The 27,791-nt window shown below is 36.4% G+C and overlaps 1 protein-coding gene across 3 annotated transcripts in view; it reads left to right on the forward strand.

Annotated features, from left to right (window-relative positions):
• LOC111508569 (xanthine dehydrogenase/oxidase) overlaps nt 1-21,984 on the forward strand; it is an 84,056-nt gene extending 62,072 nt beyond the window's left edge. For 2 of the 3 annotated variants that reach the window (XM_074181234.1, XM_074181235.1), the window contains 7 exons: nt 7,234-7,424; nt 10,322-10,480; nt 11,953-12,081; nt 14,892-15,022; nt 15,082-15,431; nt 19,178-19,291; nt 21,825-21,984. In XM_074181234.1, coding sequence (XP_074037335.1) covers nt 7,234-7,424; nt 10,322-10,480; nt 11,953-12,081; nt 14,892-15,022; nt 15,082-15,431; nt 19,178-19,291; nt 21,825-21,892 — 1,142 coding nt within the window. In that variant the 3' untranslated portion in view covers nt 21,893-21,984. The remainder of the gene's footprint in view (nt 1-7,233; nt 7,425-10,321; nt 10,481-11,952; nt 12,082-14,891; nt 15,023-15,081; nt 15,432-19,177; nt 19,292-21,824) is intronic. The other variant, XM_074181236.1, reaches the window with a different exon arrangement.
• The last annotated feature ends 5,807 nt before the right edge of the window (nt 21,985-27,791 follow it).

A 27,791-nucleotide genomic window follows, 5' to 3' on the forward strand; every position in this document is an offset into this window, starting at 1 on the left:
GAGATAGTATTGTTACGTTTTTCCCCGTGAGTTTGAAAATAATTGATTACACTGAACAACAAAGTAAACTTTATTTCACTTTTAATACAACAAAACACTTCAACTAAAACTTCAACTATTATTCAAATGTCTATCGCCTTAGTAGATCGCTCCGCGTACCACACTGTCACTTCAACTTGACTATATTAATTGGTGTGCAGGTAGCGGTTATATATGGCAATCGAACGGCCTCGAAGATGGATGGATGATATTCGCCGGAATTCCATCGAAACCGGTAGCATTATTCTCGCCACGTCTAGAACGGTCGGGAATATCGAACAACCGCCAGACTGGCTCGCTCTGGGCCGCGTCACAATTGATTAATGGCTACCAGTGGCGGCCGGCGTTATTTTCTTCAGGGCACGATTTACAACACTACTCCTTTCCATGAAGTTGTTCGCCCCGAACAAAATTCCAAGAGGGAACATCACGACCCATGTAAGGACTCAGTCTCTCTATTTGGACAACTTTAGACTTGATTCCGGGCGACAAATGGATTCTGTACAAGTAGATCAGATACAAGAGTTCTATTACGTATTCCCTAGGGGACGTACTTACGGTAGTGAGTAGGAAAGAGACGTGTGCGACGTGATCGACGCATAGAAGGATGGAATGAGCATCCAGTAGATTCAGTAGATAAGGGCGCGGTGGAATTACAAAAATAACGGTATAATATTAATAATGAACGAAAAATCGGATTAAAAAAAACATGGCCACGGGTGTTAAGGAAAAAAACATGGCTGTCATACAGGGTGTCACATCGTTAAAATAAAATATGTACGTCAGCGTGGAAAATAATGATATAATAATAATAATGAACGAAAAATCGGATTGAAAAAAAAACATGCCCACGGGCGTTAAAGAAAAAAGCATGGCTGCCATACAGGGTGTCTCATCGTTTGAGAAAAAACATGTACGGGGTGTCCCAAATACGTCAGCGTGGAAAAGAATGATATAATAATAAAAATGAACGAAAAATCGAATTGAAGAATAAACATGGCCACGGGGGTTGAAGAAAAAAACATATTGTACATAATGTAATCATTATGCAATCAGAAACTTCTTGAGGAAAGGGATCATGTTTCATTTCAAATCATTCACATGACGTGAATTTTATTATATAAAGTTGAAAAATTCATTAAAATAAAGAAAACTGAAAATAAATGAAAATCGATCAGAACGAGAACAAATTTTCACATAACGTTAACGCGAGAAATTTGCCGAACTTTGTGTGGCATCATATTGCTGAAGTGATTTCAAAATTCCTTCATCTCCGTACACGCTGTATGACAATTCCAATAAATTATTATTGAAGGCGCTATCTCGGACATCATAATCTTGGTTTTGTTTTCTTTCTCAATAAATTGAGCATCTCTCACAATTCAACAATTACTAACAAAGCCGCTATGTTTGTTTCTCTCTATCACTCGTTGACGTCGAATGACGCGTCATTTTGGGAACTTCCTGTATGCCAACAAAAAAAAAAGAACCAATTGATTCCAGACTTGGTTTTTGGAGACAAACATCGAGAGATTAGGTTAGATTAGGTGAGTGGGTCTATTTGACCCTGCACCATAACCAGCGAAAGTTTATTTTAGCTCACATCTATCCACACTCGACCAAATAAAACCAGCTTCTAAACGAAGCTGATTAGTTTGTATGGTGAGTTGTCTTTCAGATCAGATGGTAAGAGTACGGTTCTGCCGAACTCTAAAAACGTGATTCGGTCCCCAGCGGGGCAGGGAAAAAGTATGTGCTCTGTTGTTTCATCATTTTCCAAACAGAGGCGACACATACTGTCCTCCAACAGTCTGAGTCTCTGCATATGATGATTCAAATGACAGTGATCTGTTAGAAGGCCTATTAGACATCATAGTTCATCCCTACTGTAGTCCAACAACTGATATCAAGCTTCGAAAGGTGAATAAACGCCTTGGAGTGGGTCAATCCTGGAAGATTCTGCCAGAAGTCTATAAATTTTCTTGCCATCCAGGTGTTCAATCTTTGTTTGGAAAAGCCGAAAGCGATACCTTTGACAGGTTCTGGACGATGAAGTTGCTCGCACATCGGAAGGTAGTTATTTATGATGTGAGTATGTCAATCGACCATTCCGCTGGACTGTGGGTGAGGAGCAGTTGTTTTTGTTCTCTTATGAACCAGAACGAGAATGTTTCCTACTTATTCACCAAACTCAAACACCTGTTCATGCAGCTACAGTTTCGTAAGAATGTATCATCTTTCGGTCCAACCGATTTCCAGGAGATTTTGAAGTCCACAAGATACTCGTTAGGACGACAAGAGAATTGTTCCGAATTCTTGGGGTTTTTGTTGAATACTCTTCGTGAACAAAACAATAGCAGAATCAATACTCCTTACCGCTCTGGATTGGATGATTTCATACAGTATATCTCTTCTTGTGTTTGTAAATCTTTTTCTGGAAAAATCCTCACTTCTTTACTTTGTAGTAAATATTCAAGAGGTAGCAAAAACGTATGTGAATTTCTGGAACTCCAACTAGCGTTTCCTAATATGACTGATAACCAGTCCGTGCAAAGCTTATTGTTAAATCATCTAAAAATGGAATTTTCAACAGGTGATGATCGACTGTATTGCCAAACATGCGCCAAACTAACTGACTATTATAACAAAACAAGTATAGCTGAGGTACCAGTCAATCTAATAATTCACAACACAACAAAAAAATATTTTTTGAATGTTTCCTACACTAAATTAGTCAATTTCTACTAATTTTGGGGTGATAAAAACGAAAATAACAATGAAAAATTTTTATTAGCTCTGGTTTTTGAGATACACAGTACTTAATCTTAAAGAGTAGTTATACTATACGTGAAAAGTGAAAGTACATAAAACAATATTGTTATGTTTCTTTTAGAATATTTTAAGTACAAAATTAATAAAAAAAAACATTATTCTTAGTGTTTTGACAAATAAAAGAAGTTTGTACCACCAAATTTCAATTAAGTCCATCCGATTCATTGTAAGATCGCTGTCGTTTAGCTTGTCTTTTATAAAACACTTTTGGAGCATCCCTACACACAGACCAGCAGTAGTCTGCAAGCATTGCTTCATTCCAACGGCCCTGATATCTCTGTTCCATTAAGGCAATGTCTTGATGGAATCTTTCTCCATGTTCGTCACTCACAGCTCCACAGTTTTGTGGGAAGAAATTAAGATGAGAGTGAAGAAAATGAATTTTTAAGGACATGTTGCATCCAAGTTGGTGGTAAGCTTGAAGAAGCTCTTTAACCAATGCTGTGAAGTTATCATCTCTTTTGTTACCTAAAAACCCATGTACAACCCCCTTAAAGGCTTCCCAGGCTCTTTTTTCATTTCCTGTCAAAATCATGTCAAAAACAGGATCATTTACGATTTTACGGATTTGAGGCCCAATAAAGATGCCTTCCTTGACTTTAGCATCACTCAACCTGGGAAACTTTGCTCTCAAGTACTTAAAAGCTTGTCCTTCCTGGTCCATGGCCTTCACAAAGTTTTTCATTAGTCCCAACTTAATATGTAATGGGGGAAGGAGAACATCCTTAGGATTTACAAGAGGCTCGTAAACTACATTTTTCTCATTAGGGTTTAGGTCTCGTGTAGGCCAGTTCATTTTTTTATAGTGAGATTTTCTATCCCGACTGTCCCACAGACACAAAAAACAACAGTATTTGGTGAACCCTAATTGCATTCCTAGGAGTATAGCAATGACTTTCAGATCACCACAGATGTGCCACTTGTGTTGTTCATATTTGATTGATTGGAGAAGTGTCTTCATATTTATATACGTTTCCTTCATGTGAACTGCATGACCTATAGGAATAGAGGGTAGCTGATTTCCATTATGCAGAAGTACAGCTTTTAAGCTTAGTTTTGAAGAGTCTATAAACAGTCTCCATTCAGATGGAGTGTGATCCAAATTCAAGCAGTCCATCAAACCATTAACATCAGAACAAACTACGAGGTTTTCTTTTTTCTCAAAAAAAGGAAGCAAATCTTTTTGACGCTGTCTGTACTGAGATATTTTCACATCATGTTTTAGAAGATTCCACTGTTGTAGTCTTGACCCTAACAGCTCAGCCTTTTCCTTAGACAAGCGGAAATCTCTTATAAGGTCACTCAACTCTGCTTGACTAATTATGTGCGGATCACTAGACCTATCGCTTACCTCAAAATCAGGGTCATAGGATGTAGAAGGATGAGTTGCTCCTTCTAAACAGTCTTCATCACCTTCCTCTAAAATTTCATAGTTTTGGGGTGGAGAAGGGACTGGCAAATTGTCTGAGTGTGGTACAGGCCGAAGAGCAGATGGGAGATTAGGGTATTTAACCGTTCCTCTTTTCTTCATAGATAAACCTTGCTTAATGGGAGGAGTTAAGCAGAAATAACAGTCGTCTGTATGATTGGTAGGCTCACGCCAAACCATAGGTACTGCAAAAGCCATTGCCCGGTTTTTATTTTTCAGCCACTCTCGCAATATGACGGAACAAGAATTACAACATATATGAGGAGCCCATGATTTATCTTGGTCCCCAACTTTCACACCAAAATAATGTTCATAGGCTGTCTTAACGATAGGTGTCATTTTACGTTTCTGAGCCTTAAATGTTATTTCACCACATATATAGCAAAAGCTATCGACAGAATTCACACACTTTCGAGGTATTTCAGATCAGCACTTAAATTAATTTAAAAATCAACTTCACACGATAATATCAATAGCAACCACGTGCGTACAATTGACAAACTCACATAGGTTATGTTTACTACTTAAGAACAGCTGATGAGAGGGGCGTTATGTAAACAAACATGTGTACCAACTGTTGGTGATGAAATATTTCATTTGTTGAAAACTCAATATACATATATATAATATAATGATACTATATCTTGAAAACAAGAGCTAATATATAATTTTTATGGTCACTTTCGGTTTTAACACGTGGAAATACATTAAAATCATCTAATTTCAACCCCGAAACAAAAACTTTGTTGTGTTGTGAATAACAGCGATGATCTTCAAACATGTCTCAACCTCTGATGGAAACACTAAACTCTTACGAAGGTTAGAAATAGGTGAACACTTCAAACTAGCAGACCACTATTATGATTTTCATGCAGTCATTGTTCACTGTGGTTCTGGCGTTGAATCTGGCCATTATTATGCCTTGGTCAAAGACGAAACGGACTGGTTTAAGTTTGACGATAGTCGTGTCACTAAGTGTTCTGGCGATGTATTGAATTTATTGGAGCCTCTGAAACACCCTATATTTTGTTATATGAGAGAGAGGAGATTGGCAGATCAAGATCTTCAGATGATATGGTGCTGCAGGTTTTTCCGGGTTTTCCTGTAGCTGAAAAAGCAAATGCGCCACTGGAATCAATGAAGTCGCCCCAGAGCGACAATTAATTTTTTGCTTTATTTTATAATTTCATGATTTGTATTTTGGAAGTATTGTTATTATATAATTGCGTGAATTATGTGAGAAAAAAATTACCCATATATTTCAAATTTAACAGATCTTAACTTATTCCTTCATCAGAATAAAGTTGATGAAAAATTCATCTTACTTCATCAAAATATAACATTTAAAAGTGAAGAACATCAAAATATGTTTGAGGCCTCGAAAACTATGGACAAGTACAGGATTGATCACTTCGATTAACAAAAAATGATTTGTATGACACATAAAAAATCCAGACAATAGTTATAAAAAAAGAATATTCAATATACCGAAATAGGACAAACTAGTAACAAAAACTAAAAAAAGACTACTTTCAGAAACATATCTAAGAGAATAATACCAATCCAAAAAATTTGTGGAAGATAATACAGCAAATAAATAAAACTCCAAAAAGTAAACAACAAATTGAAGAAATAATCACTGATAATGATATACGTACAATTGATCGAAATGTAATGTGTACTGAAATAAACGACTATTCGTCAAAAGTAGGTCAAAATCTTGCAGAAAACATGCGAACTCCCTCAAACCCTTTTCCTAAACGTAATACAGTTTTGAACTCCTTTGTTCTGGAAAAGGTTAGTGAGAAAGAATCAATAGATATTGTAATATCCTTGAAACTAAAAACCTCTGGTATTGACTCAGTTACAGCTGAAACTCTCCAAAAAATTGCCACAGAGATTTGTCTCTTTCAAATATTCAAGATATCGGTATTTTTTGGTGAAACAAGAAGTCAACGTCTCGCGATTATTAGGGAGTCGGTAGTCGGAAGTGAGTTCTCATAAATTCACGAATTTGAATAGAATTTCTATATACCATGCAGTTCATATTTTTTGAATGAGATCACAACAAACATAAATATACTTGTTCAGACTTTTACTCCAATATATTGAAAGTCATCTCGAGGGGATGAAACATATGCTCGGAAAAGAATATATACCATTCGCTGGGTGCAATATTATAATATTTGTGGTCGCATCCTAGGGATATAATTAAATAAGAGAAAACCCGTTCCAGGAAGCGTGCAGTACTCCGTACAATTCAGCAACCGGGCTAAGTGCCGCATAGCGGAATTTGCTTTTGGTCATTTTCTTTGCTTTCCGTTCCGTCCACGGGCCAATATCTACTTTCAGTGATTAAAACTGTTTGTAACTGTCAGCGAATATTGTTTTGCGTAAGTGTTTTCTGTCCTTAGTATGAGTTATATAAGTTTTGCGTAATATGTGTCTCAAGAGGACTGGACGAAGACCTCCAATAAAGTTCTCATCCACTACCATTCTACCTTCTCCTGAGAGTTTTAAAAGTGCACGAAACCCCTAGTCATTTCATATTTTCGTGTTATATTTACATACTTATGTCAATAAATAATTAATAATCTGTTAAATTGGTACAGCAGTCTTTCGACATCGTTACCTACCAAAGTTCATTTTCAATTGGTTACCTTTGTTTGAGTCAGGGTCAAATAATTGAATCTATTGGCACCCGTTAGAGTAACATACAATATTTGAGGAACTTACCCCTCCCTCCCTGTTCAGGCTAGCTGTGAGCACAATCTCTTACTTCACCTTGTTAACGTACCATTTGATTTTGTATTTTACAATGCTGCTAAATTTATTACGTAATACGTTGTCTGCCGAATATTTTCCAAAGTATTATATGTTGACAAATGACGATTGTATTATATTTTTGACTCATTGGCAACATATTCTTAAAGGTGCTCTTGAAGGATTTACGATGCTCGAAGCCATCATGGAACATACTGCTGTAGCCATAGGCATGGATCCGTTGGAATTTAGAATCCGTAATATTTCTAAGACTGACCCTCGCATAATGGACTATATAAATGAGATGAAGATATGGGCAGAAATAGATGAAAGAAAGCTGCAAATAGAGCAATTCAACAAGGTAAATCAACAAATTTCCACACAGCTTATTTGCAATCAATATAATGTGCTAAAAAGTATGGACAAAAGCCTAATTTAATCAAATACTGTTATCAAAAGTTGAACATCTAGAAGGAAAATTTAAAATTAACTACTTTTATATAAAAAATCAATTATACAAAAATTTAAATGAAATGAATAAAAATACTTTTGTCTAAATACCACTGGTAAATTTTATTCATACGACCGGTTTCGGGATCCATTTCATTTAAGTAATTATGAATTACCATAAAGTAAACAAGTCATCAATCACACATATTATTCAAAAATTACTTTCCCATTCAGTTTTTGCTACAAACATTCGTTATGGAATGTAAACAGGTATCATTCGTAGGAACGCTACACATTATAATATATGAAAAAGATACGATATTGAAATTCACTCACCTATATAGGACAATGTTTTTTTCAAGGACAAAACACAAGCACTACAGGAAAATCCTTAAGGCGCTCTAAGAGCGGTGCCTGTGCGAAAGTAGTGATTCACATTGAATTTGAATCGCTGGAGATTAAATCCATTTGAAAAAACGTTCTCAGGAAGTTTATTCTACGTTAACGCAGTGCTCCAAATGGAATCAAATGTGCCAAGTACTTGAACACTTTCCGTGAAAGTATCGATGTTCCAGACTATCAAGGTTGCAAGTGATTTTCGCGACTCCAGTCAGGCGGATGGATCTTTTCTGGATGGAATCCAGCAGCTTCAGGGTATGTATACTTAGGGGTGGAGCTCCATACATGAGAACAATTCTCCAGAGAAGGTATGACCTGAGCTTCATAAAGCATCAAAAGCTGCTGGGGTGTGTATAGTTTTCTGGTTCAGAACAGTGTTCCAATCTTTTGAGAAGCGGCTTCTGCAATTCCAGCGACATGGTTCTGCCAAGACATATTGGTGTCCATTTTAACCCCCAACAAACTTATCGAAGCGAAAGCGAAATTGTTTGTCTTAACAATATTATATCCGGTTTGGAGACATTTATCTTTTTGAAGAAAACCGATACCTGGGTTTTTGTGGCATTGAAATGAATCTGGTTACCCACAGTCAAAGGCCTTAGAAATATCAAGCGCTACAGCTCTTGACTACAATGGTGTGCTTTGAGGTTTCGGAATAGAATACGTGTCTCATGACCTTGCCAGCATTTCTTTTATAACATTACAAGATGAGGTATTCATTTCTTTGAAGAGATTTTTTTGATTTCCACCATTTGGCCCATGGAAAATTTCATTGTATCTGGAATTTTTGTAAGGTTGAGGATTTTGGGATAGCGTTCGTTTTCTAGTCGGTAGTATGTTACTCATCTCTGCAGAATAATGAATCAGCTTTTCACAATTGTTTTCTATTTTTTCTGATGAAAGGAATGTTCCTTATTCTGTTCAGTATTAGTATCTATGATTTATTTATATCTTCTGAATCGTTTCTTTAAGGCCTCAATCATAAGGTTCACTTCATTGACATATTCTGTTTCGTCGATCTTGTTCTTCATAAAACTTTTTCCTGATATTCATGCTTCTTGCTTGCGGATGAAAAAAACTACTGTTTTCTCCTCCGTGCATATATCTAGATTTTACCTAGTTCTTCTTCGAGTTAAAGAAGGGGTAAACTATCAGCTATTTCCTTTTTCGTCAACACTTTACGGTTTTTTTCTTTCAGTAGTTGTTATTCAGCTTCAAGCACTCTGGATTTACTCGGTAGCACCCTGCTTGGTCGCTTCCAAATCTAAAGTAATTCATTAAAATAATTCGATCTTTTTCGAAGTACTCGATTGAACTAACTACGTCGAGTACCTTTCATGAATCAAGAAAGTTAACTCGCCAGTCTTATTTTCAATTTCTCTCTCAGTTAGTTTGACTAGAATCAATTCCAGTTTCTCACGACTTACGAATTAACCTGGACGAATCAACTTGACGAAAGTAGTTCGCGATAATTGTGATAACCTAGTGTATCCCGGTATCTTTAGAATGCAACACAGCCACTAGTAGGTATACAGTGCGTAGTGTCATCCCCCTACCTAACTCCTGTTAGGAAAATCGCCCAAACACGTCAATTTTTTATTTATACAATGTACATTTGAGTATGAACAATTCACCCCTAATTTCATCCCTTACTGGAGGGGAGCAACACTTTCGAAAAATGTGAATAGCATAGGGTGGCGACGGATAGCTCATTTCATAGGGGGTTTCACTATCTATTCAACCGTGTAAGGAAATTAAAATTTGCCATATCAATTCAAGAGTTATGATTGTTTAAGAATAACGACAATTAACGTTGCGCCCTGTATGATATCGGTTTTGGTTCAGACGTCAAGTGAGGCGTTATTTTTTATAATTTGCATATTAACTGTCCGTTTCTGTAGACGTTCCTTTCAAAGCGTCAGGACTGAAACTAAAACTGGAATCTATTTTTGCCAGGAGGTCAACGGTGGAGGTGGAGGTTACTGTAATAACAGAAAAAATTAGTGTTAGTTTAGTTGTTTTCCTGTTTGTGGTATATATAATTGCACGGTTGAACAGAGAAAAATGCCCTTTCAAATGAGCTATCACTCACCACCTCATACTATTTAAATTTTTTGACAGGGTTGCTCCCCTCCAGTGAGGAATGAAATTAGTGGTGAACTATTCATACAGAAATGTACACTGTAAAAATAAAAAATCGACGTGTCTCGGTGATTTTCCTAACAAGAGGCCAGTAACGAGTTAGATAGGGGAGGTAACACTTATGATGCGCACTGTATATAGTATACTTATCAGTCGCGAGCGGTATGAATAACTTTCATCACATTTTCATCACCTGTTTAATTATCTCTCATAACTCACACTAATTATTCAGCAATATAATTACTAAAATATAATTCTGCTTTTCAGAATAATCGTTGGAAAAAGAAGGGGATATCTGTGGTGCCATTGATTTATCCTATTCCCTTATTTTTTAGTTACAGTGTTATACTGTCCATATATCATTCTGATGGATCTGTGGCCATATCCCATGGGGGTGTAGAAATTGGACAAGGAATTAATACTAAGGTATTTTTTGGTTTGATTTAGGATTACATCTAAATCACAGTTCATCACAGATCAAACAACACTTAATAGCAAAACATTCATGTCTAAAATGAGGCAACAGTCCAGTACAATATCAATATTAAAACTATTATAGGTTAGTAGTTTTAACTTACACTTTTCTTCAAGTTGTCGAGTACCATTTCACATATCTGGGCATATTTGTATCATCAATATTACATCTTTGAAGTTCTAGTATTCATTAGAAAACGTCAATTCGTAAAAGTTTCAATTTTGTAGGTGGCATTTTCACTAGCAATTAAACGAGTGAAGCAGTTATCCCATTTTATTTTCTACATAGCTTACAAATGGCATTCTATAATTCTGCAAACGCCTGTGGATTAACAAGATTGATGACTAGACATAAGAATCAATTCAGATTTTTCGATATTATGATGTATTTCAAAGAAAAGTTAATTTGCACTAGTTTTCAACTTTTTTCCTATTGCGAACCGTCTCAAAGATATTCAGGATATTAGAAATTTTTTTCCGAAAATTGGAACCGTTTGTCGATGAAAACGGTTTCGAATTAATACAGAAGATATCTTTTATGAAATGAGCAGTATTTTTTGGGTAAAACTTTTTCTAAAATTACACTTTTTTTTCCTAAACTTCTACAATATCGAATAATTTCTCATAAAATTCTAGCTATTACCTCAATGTATAAAATTATATTTTTCAAAAGTAGGATCCTTTATGTGTCTAGAAGCATTAAGTGACTCACAGTAGTGATAGCTGATCCCATTTATATCCTGAAATTTTCACACAATTTAAGGACAGTTTAGCTTTGCATCGTTCACTAATTTTTAGTTCTCTCTCTATGATGAAAAATTGTTTGCTTGCTTAAAAAAATAAATCAAAAAGGCTCTTTGCTAGAAGAAAACTACATAGAAATATTCATTTCGAACTTGAAAGTTAAACACCACAGTTGGGCTGGGATACAATCGAGAAAGGTTAATGCAGTCAAACTGCTGGAAAATGATTCCATGAAAATATTTCGAAAACCATTAGATAGTCAAATAGAAATATTAGCACGAAGAAACTACTTTCTTGTGAAATTGAAACGATAATAATCGTAAAAGTTTTGTGGGAGGTATGTTTATGAAAATTCATTTTTACAGAGCCCTGAAGAAGGATTGAATCAAATTCGAAACGTCGGCATGAAAACAATTGTTTTTTAAAGAAAAAATTGATCATGTTACCAACTTCTCTTCAGAAAAATTATAGGATCACTAACCTAGTTAACTGACTATAATTAACATCAAAATAAATCAAAATAAAGAGTGAAAATGAAAGTAAATAAAGCAATTCTCCAATAGCCTTATTATACCTTTTTTTTATTTATCAGATTGTGGAAGGTTATACATATAAGATACATTGACTCCTCTTCAAAAAATGTTTTTCAGAGAATATAAAACAACTCCTTTTTCTTTCAGGCGATTCAAGTTGTTGCTTACAAATTGGGAATTCCAATGGATAAAATCACGGTTAAACCTAGTAATAATCTCTCATCAGCTAATTCTCACATGACCGGGGCTAGTATCACCAGCGAATCTGTGTGTTGGGTAAGGAAACATTTTGTCAAGTGCTATATCTTCCGTATTCCCTATAATATTGTAGTGCGTTTTTGATTTCTTCATGAGGACATTTCCAATGACATTAACAAAATCAAAAATTCAAGAATGCTATTAGTGTAACAAGTTATCCTTCAATATTAATAAAACTAGTATACTCACAGAAGAACAGATGAGCACAAGAGAGAGAGAGAGAGAGAGAGAGGAATAGGTATAGAAGAATGATAGGGAATACTAGGATAGTATGGTAGAGGGAGAGGGTGGAACGTATCCAGGATGAAAATCCGTGCGACTGCTTCTATCGTCTCCTTGACGATGATAGAGCCAGGGAAATCCCTTCTAATGACGAAAGAAATGGGAAGGGAAGAAACCCGCAGGTATCTTCTGGAAGAGTACTTCCCTAAGAATGATCACGTGATCGATACTCCGGTCAGGCGTTGGATAAGGAAGAATGGGGTGAGGCCATCTTTTACGGTTGGGGAGCTGCGAGCTGTAGCTGAGCAGCTTCTCGATGGAAAGGCGACTGGCATAGATGGGGTCCTCAATAAAGTGATTCGTATGTTAAAACTTCACAACACCTGTCTGGAAAGAAGTTATTTCCCTGATGTGTGGGAGCAAACAAAGGTTGTGTGGATACCTAAAAGGATGAAAATCCCAGTCCAATCAGCTTGCTGACCGGCATGGGACAGATGTTGGACGACTGTGCGACTGTTATACAGATTCTGTAAAATAGTCGGGTTTGAATCTCTTAATCTGTCGAGGAAGGCTGTACAACTATTCACGGGACATGGTAATTTCCCGGGTTACCTAGCTGGATTCAACCTGGGACAACATGTGCTTGAGAGATGCATGGAAGGAGTGAAAGTTGGATGGCGCAAATGTAAATGAAAATGAATGGATACACATTGCGAATGCATGGGCAGAGAGCGTAGTATGGAATGAAAGGGAAGAATGAAAGGCAAGCTGCCAGCATGTCAAACGGAATTCAGAAATGAAAAATTGTGAATGGTTCTTGCTCTAGTCCTGGCAGACTCCTAAAGCTGTGTGGACTTAGCGTGTGTACCTGAATTGGCAATATCTTTCTCGATGCTTTTATAATATGTAGTTTACTGATTGTTTCTTTTTTCTTTTACTGTTCTGTCATAATTATGTCACTGACTAATGTGTAAATCGAGATAGGAGAGTTGAGTTAATTATTTTCATTGTGGTAGTACCTTTTGTAACATTAATTTATTGGAAAATAAATAAAAATGGGTCTTCTACCCCGCTGGTTGCGTCCCATTGTAAGGCCAGGGTTACGCACCCACTGCACGAAGGAGGGTGAGTTCGGAGGAGTAGGGGTCCCCCTGACAGTGGTGGCTATGTAGATAGAGGGAAGATGCGCAGTTGTAAGGCGCGCTAGCCAGATCAACAGACGGTGATGACAATTCTCATGTGAAACATGAATCTGAGGGGGACTACTTTGAAGAGGACACAATAGAAATTGGTGATAAATGAATATTTATATTTATTTTTTGGACAGACCTCGTATTTATCTATCCGTTTATCTCTTTATCTTTCCATATATCTGTCTATCTAACCATCCATTCTTCTACCCACCTATCCACTTTTTATTACTGAAATTAAGAGTTGTAACATCTATGTCTTATTTTCAGTGTGACATTGAAATCATCATTCTTAATATCAAATGTAAATAACTTATTATGTTCCATTATGTTCCACAACAAGTTCCTACTTACCCGATAAAGGTGAGTCATTGGATACGAGAATGACTCCCAATTCATTGAGCACATCTTATCCTCCATAATAGATTCCATACATCCGCAAACGGCAACAGTGGTGTCACGACATTACCTTAGGATTGTTGAAGACAGTGATACGAACAAAGCATTTGAGAAATTTAAATTACAGGCAACAGCTCGACCAATACACATTCTTCTCTCAAGCGGAAGTGTTTGCCTTCTTGTAGTGGAAAAGAAATATTACTAAGCGAATCAAAATCCTTACAGACAGGCTGGGAATCGATAAACCCAAGACATCAGTACTGTCCTGGGAGTGACGCAAAATACTGTAGAAACTGCTGGACCAGACTAGATTGACTCATACTGGGTGCCTGAACAATCAGAAACCAGAGGCAATGGAAAAGCTGATGGGTGTACAAAATACGGATCATCAACAATGGCTCTGAATCAACTGAAAGAAAAACTGATATTTTATCGATTGGAAATGGATTGGTAAGAAACAAAGAGTATTGGGGCCGTTTGAAAAAGAACTTCAAACATAAATGTGTTTGGTTTAGAATATTCATAGGGCTAATCACTGGACATTTTTCATTTCACTAGGAAAAATAGGGCTCTATGTTGAACACCTCAACTTCAGGCAGTGCAACAAAGGGACACAGACAGTTAGTCATATTTTATGCCAATGTGAGGAGCTGGAATACTGGAGGTAAACAATGTATGGACAGAAACAAATAATATCTAGAAGAATATAACAAATATTCAACAAAGAATATGTACAAAGAAGTACAGGAGACAAAATTGTTGGAATGGGTATCAGGAAAATATGGGAAGGAAAACGTAATGAGCCCAAGAGGTTGCAGATTCTGGAGTTTGAAAAGGAATTAGTGGAAAAAATATTGGACTCGTGATGTTGCCTTATGTGGCTATAGCTACATAATGCATTCTTGAGTTGCTTCTCTCTCTTCTCTCCAATGTTCAATATTTCATTTCATCCTTTCTTTGTCAAAAATGATGAAGTACCATTACATCATATATACCTCACAAATCAGTATATTTCAGGCACTTATTAAGGCATGTGATATTCTTTTATCAAGAATGAAGCCAATTAAGGATAAAATGGTAGATCCAACATGGGAAAAAATAGTCGAAGAATGTTACAAAAATCACATTCATCTAACTGCTACTTCCATGTAAGAACAAATTTGGTATCTTCAATTGCATACTATTCTTACTGATTTTTCACTTGCAGGAATTCTCCCTTAGATCCAGAGCTGGGTAATTACGTAGCATATTGTGTTTGTGCCTCTGAAATTGAACTCGATGTCCTAACGGGGCAACATCAAATTAGCAGGGTAGATATATTAGAGGATGTTGGTTATAGCTTGAATCCACTGATAGACATGGGACAAGTAGAAGGTGCTTTTATCATGGGCGTTGGTTACGGTACGACAGAAGAAATAGTTATTGGACAAAATGGGGAAATGTTGACCAACCGCAGTTGGAATTATAAACCACCAGGAGCAAAGGATATTCCAATCGATTTCAGAATCAAATTTCCAGGAAACAATCCCAATCCCATTGGCGTGCTGCATTCAAAAAGTAATTATCAAATTGAAATAATGGTAGTGAAATTACTAATATTTATCAATCCACAATTGTATTTCATACAGTTCACCGAACACTGGATAATTCTGCACTTTTTCATTAGGAACCTTCATAGTATCTTTCACATTTCACCTTACTGTTCTTCCCTAACTACAAAAAATATTCCGAAGAGGGTTATTATACGAGATATATCGGGAATAGCCTGTAATAACATTTTTTTTATGAAAATAACTTTATTGTTTTCCGAATTATTTCCCTTGATGATCAATACACTTTTGCATTCGTTCAAATCATTTGTCAAATCAGTTTTCTATTCCTCTTGAGACACTCCAGAATATGGAACGCCGTTTTACTTTTTATTGTCACAAATATTCATTCCTCAATTCATTCACCTAACAATTTATTTGTTTGAATTTAATTGATTCATGCATTTGTTCGACATATTAAAAACGATTCTTCGCAAAATTTGTTCTATTTTAAATGACACTTGATTTAAAATGTTACATGAATAAAATTGTTGTTTGAATAAAAAAGACTAATGAAATAACTTGAAGATTTTATTGATTGATGAATAAAAATATTTTTTCAGAGTATTGGAAAATGGAACGCCAATTTACTAAATATTATGCTGAAAAATAATCTATATACATATAGTTCAACTCAGCAATGAACAAACATTTTTATTCAACAGTCAATGGAATGTATCATTCGACTAAATTCAACAAACGTTTCAATTCCGCATATAATTTCGACCTTTGAATAAAATGTTACTTATTTATATGACTGTTGAATTATAATGGAACTTTAAATGCACTTTCTGAAAGAAAGTTTGGGGATAAAATTTCAATGAATATATTTGAATGACTGTCAAAGTTTTCCCATGAAACATTGTGGATAATAAAAATAGACTTTCGTTTCATCTATAAGAACAATTCGTTCAGGCCAGTCTCAACACCCTACACAGTAGGTTAATGGACTGACACCTATCAGAAAACAACTACTCCCCTGGCTAATACCACGAAGGGCGTTGGATTATATCCGACAGGTGTCAGTGCAGGATTCTTCACTGAAGTTATTCCTGCATATGCTGTTGGCGATACAACTGCCGCAATAGATTTTCAATTATCGGAACACACTTGCAGACCGGTTTCGGGCTGTTTGGCCACTCGTCAGTGCAAGGTAGTGTATATCATCAACATAAAGTCGATGATTTCCGATAATTGAAAATCGAATTCCGTCAGAGTATCATTCCTCGAACTAAGCTGAAGACTACAACAAACAACAGGTTTGTCGTCGCTCCATCTGCCTGTGAACGAGGTAACCAACTGCATATCCAAATTTGCCCAATTCCTCGTAAAAGGAAAGAAATCTTTCACGTATAGTCAGTGGGCATACTTGAAGACTGGCTATAAATCAAATCATCTATAAGAACAATTCGTTCAGGCCAGTCTCAACACCCTACACAGTAGGTTAATGGACTGACACCTATCAGAAAACAACTACTCCCCTGGCTAATACCACGAAGGGCGTTGGATTATATCCGACAGGTGTCAGTGCAGGATTCTTCACTGAAGTTATTCCTGCATATGCTGTTGGCGATACAACTGCCGCAATAGATTTTCAATTATCGGAACACACTTGCAGACCGGTTTCGGGCTGTTTGGCCACTCGTCAGTGCAAGGTAGTGTATATCATCAACATAAAGTCGATGATTTCCGATAATTGAAAATCGAATTCCGTCAGAGTATCATTCCTCGAACTAAGCTGAAGACTACAACAAACAACAGGTTTGTCGTCGCTCCATCTGCCTGTGAACGAGGTAACCAACTGCATATCCAAATTTGCCCAATTCCTCGTAAAAGGAAAGAAATCTTTCACGTATAGTCAGTGGGCATACTTGAAGACTGGCTATAAATCAAATCATCTATAAGAACAACTACTTCTTCGGCGCTCGTAAATCGATTACCACGCAGTTCACCTTTGATATTCGGGATCAAGAAAAAGTCATTGGATGCCAAAACAGAACTGTATGGAGAGCGAGTCATCAATTCGATGTTTTGTTCAAAAATTCACCTGCATATATGATGAGATGTGTGAGAGCTCGTATTGTCATGATGGAGAATGATTCGTCTTCGGCGGTCAGTTTTACGACTTTCTCCGAAGACTTTCGGCAAACAAATGGCCGTGTAACACTCAAAATTGACCGTTCTACGTTGCTCAACCGGAACAGTGGTCATTTGCTTCGCTGTGCGTCTTCCACGAACAACTTTTGTTGGATTTAGCTGGTCTTGGAATACCCACTCGGTCGATTGCTGTTTTGTTTGCGGCTCATACGCATATATCCATGATTCATCACCTGTCACGATTTCATACACGTCTTTGGAAGCTTTACGGTCAAAATTTTTAATAATTTTCTTGCACCACTTGATACGAGCTTTTTTTTGAGCGATTGATGAATTATGGGGCATCCAACGAGAATATTTTTTTACAACTAAGTGTTCATGCAAAATCGAATGTATTGAAGTGAAACCAATGTGCAAGGATGCCTCTAGCTCACAATATGTCACATGACGATCTTGCATTATCATGCACTGCATCGATGTTTTGTGGCACAACAACCGATTTTGGATTTTGGACGCCCTTCACGGAATTCGTCGGTGACCGAACCACGACCACGATTGAATTCACTATACCAGCGTTATACTGTGATTTTTGATGGTGCTTTATCGCCATAGAAAGAACTGAATTTATCGACACATTCTTGTTGATATGATCCACATCGAAAGTTCTGAAAAATAATCCGACGAAAACCTTCTCTTGATATCTCCATTGATGTTTCCTAACTCACTGTGAAAGAAAACAAATAACACTTGTACATCAATACGTTGTGAGTACGTTTATGCTAAATAATGTCAAACTTCATTATGGTGTTGCCACATTGACACCTATTGACATTAGTATTGCCAGTTCCCGAAATATAAATAGTCCCCAATCGTATTGTCTTTCTTACGGTTATCATCAAATTTTTTGTCGCTTTTTTTATCAATAATATTTCATTTCAATATTAGGGTTTTTTGAATTTATTAACCACTTCATTCAATGCTACAGAAATATAAGTTGTAATACTTAATTAATACTTTAGACTCAATTATAGTTCATTTCTTTAAAATGATTCACTCTCGCGATGTCTATGGCAAATTGTTTATTCCAGGCGATTCCGGCATCGGATCGGATCCATTAGAAAATTTTTCACTTTTATTATTTCTCTCAGAATGGAAATTATTATTTCATAAGTGAACATTTATTTGTTGGACGAAATTCAGTGAAGATCGTTGGTTCACTGAGCTCATTTGTATCTGCCTTTCTTCCACGAGCCGGAGAGATGGTTGGGGCTCTCCACAAGCCTGAAATAAATCGTCAGCGGGAAAGTGACAAATATGGGATCGTAAGATTTAGCTTGTGTTCCTATCTTATGAGTCAATCATGCGCTGATTTTGAGTTCGGTTACATTTGGGGTCACAGATATTATAAAGAGTTGTCAATGAGTTTGAATATTACTCGAGTTTTTTCCGACACCCAACCGATTGGTTTGGTGTTGGGAAAAAACTCTGGTAATATTCATTACTACACCAAAGGTTCCCAACAGCCCATCACAAGTACATATTGAGTTTGACATATAGAGGAACTCTTTCAAGTAATTGTTATAGCAGAGAAAGTGAACTTCGATCTATTCATTTCAGCTGTGGGCGAACCACCAATATGTTTGTCAGTTACTGTGCCATTGGCGATTCGTCAAGCCGTGGCTTCTGTTCGAGCAGAAGCTGACGTAGATGCTCCAAGGTGGTATCCAATCCGTAAGTTTGAAGATATATTTTCTCAATGATGAATCTTTAATAAAGGTTACATGTAGGTAATGTAATAATGAGTAGCTGTAAAAGTAGTGGGAGTTTCAATTTTGACACTGTTTTGACCCCATCTTTTTGCTTGTTCTATGTCGATGATATGAAAAATATCAATTTGATGAGAAATAATAAAATCTGCCTCCTTATGATTTTTCTTCAGGTAATGAAGAATCTAACATTATTTTTTTCTATTTCCTATATCTATTCCAAATAATCACATATACTTCAAATCGATGAATGCTATAGATCAATTTTGTTTTTTCCGTGTTCCCCTCTATATGTCAACTTTAGATTTTATCTCTCACTGTACGTGTACATCAATTTTCATAACTTTCGAAATCACTTCCACTACGACAAATTACGCGAAAATTACATCATCATTTTCTGCTTTATTTATACTTCTTAGGTTCCCACTTCTAACTTGCAAACGAAAATACTGTCAATGAGAAACTCTGGATGATTGTATTGAATATGCTTTAAATTTCTAACATATATTAGTACTATTTTCATGGCAATATACGTTGCGTTAACATTGGAACAGGGAAAGATATCGAAGTTGGACACAATTTGTACAGAAAGGAATCTTTTTAGTAGTTTCTGATTTAAAAAAACCAATGATGTCGCATTAATCGCTGCAGAGAGGGCACTATCCACTTTTTTTCTCAAATAGAAAGGAGTGTCTTATGACCCTTTGCTCGGAAGGTTTTTCAATTCTCTAGAAAAGGACTGTTTTGAATTTGGATAACCGGTTACGGAGTTATTGTGTATGAGTTGAAGACAAGACAAGGAAAAATGATGATTTGTAATTATGTAAGCAAAAGAGGATAGAAACATCTTCAAAGTTAGTTATCACAGGTTACACAAAGTCCATAAAGTGTAAGAGAAAGCAATTGTTCATGAAAATGAATGGTATTCAGAACCAAATTGAATGAAAGTGTTTGAAAAAAAAGCGTATTTTTGTGTGTAATTCGATTCTTTTGCAATCAACTATCTAGATGAGAATCCACACCATGTTACCATAGTAACAGAGAGTACTGTGTTACTATGTAGATGAGAATTCACATTGTGTTACCCCAATAACAAAGAGTGCTGTGTTAGCTGGATATCTGCCTCTATTGATACTGATAATTCGACTCTTTTCATTTTGCGCCAGTTCTTCAGAGAAAAAAAAGCAATCCATATGTTCCCCGAAGCCAGTCGTGATTTTCATAATTTTTAGAAAGGGTGTTCAATGCAAGATTTCCTGATAATCCGATCTGTCGAAAATATCTCAGGGAATTGGTTGAAGTATTTCAAACAGCTGGAAATGTGTGTACAGCTGTAGTTGCTGGAATAAAATCTATGTGAGACGAGAAACAGTATGCAATCGTTACGTCAATTTCACCCCTATGATCAGACTGACAGAAGAATACAGTGTTTTCCGAACGTTTAATTGCAAATCAAAACTGCATAAAATGTATGAATGCATAGTGACGAATGTACTTTTTTCTTCAACGGAGGTGACAACCGTCAAAATAAGTGATATTGGTCAGACATATGAACCCACATATTTTCGAAGGTCACACTCAAACTCCTGAGAAAATAAATGTCTTGGCAGGAATATTCAGAAATCATACGGTAGGTCCCAATCTAGAGAAAAATCTGAGTGGTGATTTATATTTGGAAATTCTTCGAAACCTCATCTACCCAAAGATTCAAGAGATTGTAGCCAACAAAGAAGATACATTCGAAAGTCCAGTTGTTTTCAACAAGATGGTACGCCCCAATATTTTTTGAGTCCTATAAGAGATTGGTTGGATCCGACGTAACCACGCATATGGATTGGTAGGTGCGGTTCATTGGACTGGCTATTGGAATGTTACGCAACCTGGAACAATACGGGAACTCGATCACAGAATTACCGAAACTTGTGCTAGTATCACTCCAAAAACATTTCAAAATACAGAAATGAGTACTAAAATTGACTGTTTTATAAGTGTCAGGAACTTCAACGAGAAAATTTTGAACTAATATTTCCATGTATAAATAATAACGAGGTTGAAAAAAAGTGCTTATCGTGTTACGCCCTTAAAATTAACACTCATCTATTGCAAAAACTGTCACTGATTCTTTTCTCTCTCCAATGAATAATCATCTCAAAAAATCTCTGACATAAGGTAGCGAAGTTAAGAAATTCCTACTCCCAAATTCAAACATCAATAACTTCCAAGCCCATTATCGAAATACACAAAAAATTAAGGTCATTGATTGGGAATTGAAATACGAAATGTCACAAGACTCCCCTTTCCATTTGAAAAAAAAAATGTTGATTGCACCCTTTCGGCGATGTGTGATGTTAGACTAATCGGCTTTTTCATCAAAGAGTACTAACCATGATATTTCTTTACAAAAATCTTGCCCCATTCTCATATATTGTCCCGTTCGAAAGTTAAGAAGGGGGACTATTTACGTCCGCACTCTATTTAAACCAAATGATATATTCCAGATGGGCCTTCTACAGTGGAAAACACTTTTGTGAATTGTCTTCACGACTACAGCCAGTATACGCTATGAAAATGAAAAATTATGATTATGTAGTAGCAAATATATATTAGTATTTCTGTAGTTATATACGACCTAGTAATAAATACAGGTTTTTTTTATAACTTTGCAGTTTTGAATTCATCCTTCATTAACCGTGATCCCATCTTATTAACTATCTATTTTCAAATACAAAAGAAGAAAAATGAATTGTTTTCTCTTGGAAAAACTCGAACTATCCGAAATCATCCCCCACTACCTTGGTGGAATTCCGAGTGCAACCAAGCTATCAAGCAGACCAAGAAAGCATTCAATACCTATGAAAGACACCTCAAAACCAAATAGAATTCAAAAGACTGAGAGCAAGATCTAGGTATATCATGAAAAAAAGCAGACTCGAGTCATGGAAAAAATTTGTGTCTGGAATCAATAATACAACCCCTATAGGAGATGTCTGGAATATGATCAAGAAAGTTCCAGGAAAATATATTTACAATCCCATAAGTAACTTGAAAAACTTAAATACAATTTTAACCTCACCACAAGGTATTGCAGAGGCACTAGCATCAACTTATAACCAGCACTCAAGTGACAATAATTATACCTCTGCCTTCATTACTAAAAAAAGGAATGATGAAAAAGCAGACATAACATATCAAAATATGGAACATGATTCACTGAACTGCCCAATAACTCTCAATGAACTCCTCGATTGCCTCAATTGTACTAAGAACTCATCTCCTGGATCTGATGACATTCCTATGATATTCATACGTATGTTACCAGAAAACGCTACTGATATTCTTTTGAGGATATACAATCGCATCTGGAATGAACACGTATTCCCTCAGGTAAACCCAAATCATCACTGGAAGGATATGGACCGATTTCTATTGCTTGTGCGATGAGCAGATTATTAGAGAAAATAATCGAAGACTCATGTGGATTCACGAATCATTAGCAAAGACTGCATTGCAGTCTTCTTCGACATCATAAGAGCATATGATACTGTATGGCGGTACTCAATCCTAGACACCCTACAAAAGTGGTCATTTGGAGGAAACATCATGCATTTCATTGCAAACTTCCTGAAATTCCGCGAATTCCGTGTCAGAGCCAATGGGGCGTTGTCTTCCTCCAAAATTCGGAAGAATGGGATTCCACAGGGTTCTTCACTAAGTGTCACTTTATTTCTCATAGCCATCAACAATATTACTGACAAATGTTCAGAACCTCTCAAAGCAAGACTCTATGCAGATGACCTCGTAGTTTTTGGCAAGGGAAAGAATCCGATCTGAATACATAACAATCTACAGAGATTCATGATCAATCTAGAGGAATGGTCGTCATCTTCAGGCCTGCGAATATCACTTGAAAAGACAAAATATGTACACTTTTTGAAAAGACCTAAAGAACACCGACCTAAACTGATGATGTTTGAAGAATATATTGAGTACGTTGAAAGCATTAAATTTTTGGGACTGATATTCGACCAAAGACTCGACTGGAAATCTCACATCCAACATTTGAAAAAATCCTGTCAGAACGGTCTGAACCTCATGAAAACAATCGCCTCAAGAAACTGGGGATCGGACTCCGCTACACTCAAGCTCATCTATAAATCTTTGATACGTTCAAAACTAGATTATGGAACTATAGTGTACAACTCTGCCAAGAAATTGGTTCTGAAAGATCTCGATGTAATCAGCAACAACGCCATTAGAATTGCACTCGGAGTTTACTGCACAAGTCCAACTACCAGCATCCACTGCGAAGCAAGTGAGCCATCATTATCCTCAAGGAGGCAATTCTTAACTCTAATATACGCCTACTCTATATTATCATTTCCGCAAAAACCTGTCCACCATAATGTAATTGCGAATAGATTTCGAATTGTCTTTGAAAAGAAGAAGAGGACCGATATTCCCTTTTATGAGATACTGAACCGGTATTTATCTAGTTTACACCTCCAGAGACCAAAACCATTCATTTCCTCAAATATTCCAACCCTTCCACCCTGGAGGATCCCCAAAATCATAATTGACCACCATACTCTCCCACAACATGATAAAAGTCAGAAGAACCACGGAATAATCAATGCAGAATTTCATCGTCTTCTAGAACAATATCGCAGGTTTTCAAGCTTCGTACAAATTTCCAAGGAGAGCACGGTATTCACTGGAGAAACATACGCTATATGGAAAGCCTTGAAGTACATAAATATTAAAAAAATGGAAAATGCCTCATTATTACAAATTCCATGAGTGCTCTTCTGGCAATGAATCAATCAAACACCCAACATCCCATTATACTTTCTATAAAACAGGAGCTTCATGTACTCAAACAAAGGCAAGCAGTAATCAGATTCATGTGGGTCCCATCTCATGTGGGCATCCCAGGCAATGAAAGAGCAGATCAACTGGCGAAAGCAGCCATCTCAAATCCATTGATTCATACTGAACTCAAAATAAATCATATTGACCTGAAATTTTTCTACAAACAAGAAATCATCAACATCAGTGGTACAATTCCACCTTTAAGCTAGCAGAAGTAAAAACATCAGTACTCCCATGGAAAAATATCCCCAAAAACAGAAGACATCAAGTTATCCTGACTCGTTTGCGACTGGAACATACCCGCTTAACACATGAATACCTCATAACAGGTGGTGACAAACCAAGATGTGAAGTGTGTAGAACAGACCTGAGTGTAAAACACTTCTAACAGAATGCGTGCTATATCACATCGACAGACTTACTCATCGCATCCCACAAACAATGAAAGACATACTTGGTGAAAATTGTGACACTGAACAATTGATAGCTTTCCTCAAAGATATACACATTTCTCGACATATATGAATTAATTTTAAATATCATATACTAATTGAATCATTTGTATTATGCCATTGCTAATAACCCTAGCGGTTGATGCAACTTTCTTTAAATAAAAAAAAGCATCTAATGAATAGTCCTTACCCATACGTCTAAAGTGTGGCAATACTTTTCACAATATGCGTTTCGCCAGCAATATGGTGTCAGCCGATGATCCAAACTATATCGGTTTATATCATTTCTCAAACAGTTGTTTATCCTTGGTAGAATTATTATTTATCACATACACGCTGGGACCGAGTAGGTCCGGACGGACACGGACCACATATTTGCAGTTGAGTCAACCACAACATTGTGGCCACGATGACTGCACTTCGCGGTTGACCCAACCACATTTTGGTGGTCGACTTGCGGTCATATGAACCGCACTTGCAGTTGAGGCAACTGACAAATATATTTTATGGTATCAGAGTTTAGTGTCAGTTTTAATATGGATTTTGAAGAAGAAGCACTACTACTTCTATTTTTGAGAAGAAGGAGAAGATGTAGAAAGGTACGATCGTTTTGGGTACATCCGCTTCTGGTTACGTGACAACAGGAAGGAAATTTTTATATTTTGTTTGAAGATGGTTGACAGTGTTTCGTACTGCTTTTCATCAGTTCGGACTTACTTTGTCTAATATGATATGAATTGATTTGAAATCCCTGAAAGAATCTATAAAGAAATTAAAAAGATAAGCTGAAAATACAATTTAATAAAGCAAAAAACTGAAATTACATACAAGCAACAACCGGTAAACTCCGGCAAGACGAAAAACAGTTTTTTAATCACTTCAGAATGTCCATTAGTTCTTTTGATGAATCAATTAGAATTTTGAAATCAAAAATTGAACGCTGGGAGACCAATATGAGAAAAAGTACACGACGGTGTACGTGGTTGGGAACGACTGCAAGTTTGTGGTTAGTGTACGGCAGATGCCGTACACTAACCGTCCGTTTTGACTTTTGTGAACGCCCGTGTACGTGTAGTACACTTATGGGCGGCTTGAGTTCGCTGGAACGCGACTGCAGTTGTGTGGTCGATCCGACTGCAAAATGTGGCTCGTGTACGGGCTCTCTCAGTAGTAAATGCAGGCCGATTGCCACTGGCTCATCATCTGACACCACAAGTCTCTACTCGTCACAAGAGTAGATCCAAGTGTTTAGATCGTAATAAATCCTTTGGTGCCCGACTTCAGCCCCCTTTTGGTTTGAAGAAGGCAAATTTCACGTTCTTTAACAAGCCGAGGACTCCCATGTTCTTGAAGAAAACCCTTGGTCTTATCCTCAAATAGCCGCATCTCCAATGATGGTTTTTATCGAAAGAGTTCCACCTTGCCTCTTGGGGATAGAAATGCTCGAATTCCTGCTTTGAATGATCTCAGATCATCCAGATGGGGATTCAAACTACTGATCCTAATGTAGAATCATTGCGTCAAAGTTATTTTCAGGGTTTTTTTAGCCGTTGTATTCAGATTTTTATGTCAAGACATTTTGTCTATGATTGTGATAGACATTATCAAAGGAGATGAGGTAATAGACGAAGTGCTCTAATTATCCTTATATCAGATATTAGAATATTTCTCCGGTTTTATTCCATCGATAGCGGGCGGCGCTTCGATCCCCTTGGGTTGAATTCTATTGCCTTGGCAACATAATTTTAGATAGTAAGGTAAATATTCGTTTTGAAGGTACCCGGCGATTTTGAAAAATTTTTTGAGTGTACTTACGTATTTTGATGCGTAGATTACGAATCTGAAAGAAAAAAACGGCGATCTCCCTTATTTACTAAGTTACGGCCCTTCAAAGTTCAGAAAAGGGCAACTTTTTAGCCTTCTTTTTCACAAGATAAACTATTTAAATACACAAGAATTTATTCACTAGGTCACCTTCACACCTCATTCCTCCTTCCTTGATACTTTTCACTTCAACAATCAACATTTTTCCAATAAAAATGTTGAAAAATGTATGGAGCTGCTTTTTGGTTATATAACTGTATTTTACGTTTTTAAGGTTAATGGCATAGTTTGTACGACTATCATCTTTATATTCAAGAAAACATTATTCCATAGTTAATGGTGATTCTACAGACATTTTTCGCTGGAACAATAAATATCTGGCTCGTATGAGACAACACACTTGAAATGTCTCCGAAAACTAAAAGATATCAGAAATATGACAGCTATCAGGGAGATTCAAACAAATGCCGTGGACATAAACCAACTCGCCGACTATATAACTCATTCGTTGAGTTCCTTGATCAAAGATCAATTTCCTACATAATCCACCAGTTCAATGGTATGATGAAAGCCTTAAAAAATGAGAAATAATTTAGAAGCGTTTCAAAAGATCCAATTGATTATGGAATATACAAAATGATGAGAGATAAATACAGGGAGAACTTAAAAAACAGAGAGAGAAGCGTATGAGCGTATGATAATTACTTGATAAAATCAAACAACAGAGTGAGAAACTCGTGGAAATTGATAAACCATGAAAGAAACCATTTAAATAAAAAAATATTCATAGCTCGAAGGAAGTAGATGAGTCTAATAGTTTATTTTCAGACATAGCAGCTGAAACAATTATAAAAACGCTTCCAGTTTGCGATTTTAATTATCCTAAATTATTCGAAAAACTTCCAACCACCATGGATTCATTTTTCCTTGAACCAGTTTCAGCTCAGGAAATCATTTCTGTAGTTCTGTCATTGAACAATTCTAATGCTTTTGATATATTTGAAATAAACACAAAAATTAAAAAAAATGCCATTGATTTATTAGCTGTACTACAAGTGAATTTATACAATGCATGCATATTCGAGCGTATCTTTCCTGACATTTTCAAGTGTAGCATAGTTATTCCAATCTACAAATTAGGTGATCTCAATATACCTGAAAATTTTCGTCCCGTCTCAATAACTCCATTTATTGGAAAAATTTTCGAAAAATACTTAAATCTCGATTATGTCTCTACTTCGAAAAGTTCAATTTACTGCATGAGAACCAGCATAGATTAGATTTATTTTATGAATTGAACAAACAAATAGGATATTTTCG

Source organism: Leptinotarsa decemlineata, unplaced genomic scaffold (assembly GCF_025532065.1).
Source record: "Leptinotarsa decemlineata unplaced genomic scaffold, Ldec_3_MD MMD2_tig00026307_RagTag_RagTag, whole genome shotgun sequence".
NCBI classification, from domain to species: Eukaryota; Metazoa; Arthropoda; class Insecta; order Coleoptera; family Chrysomelidae; genus Leptinotarsa; species Leptinotarsa decemlineata.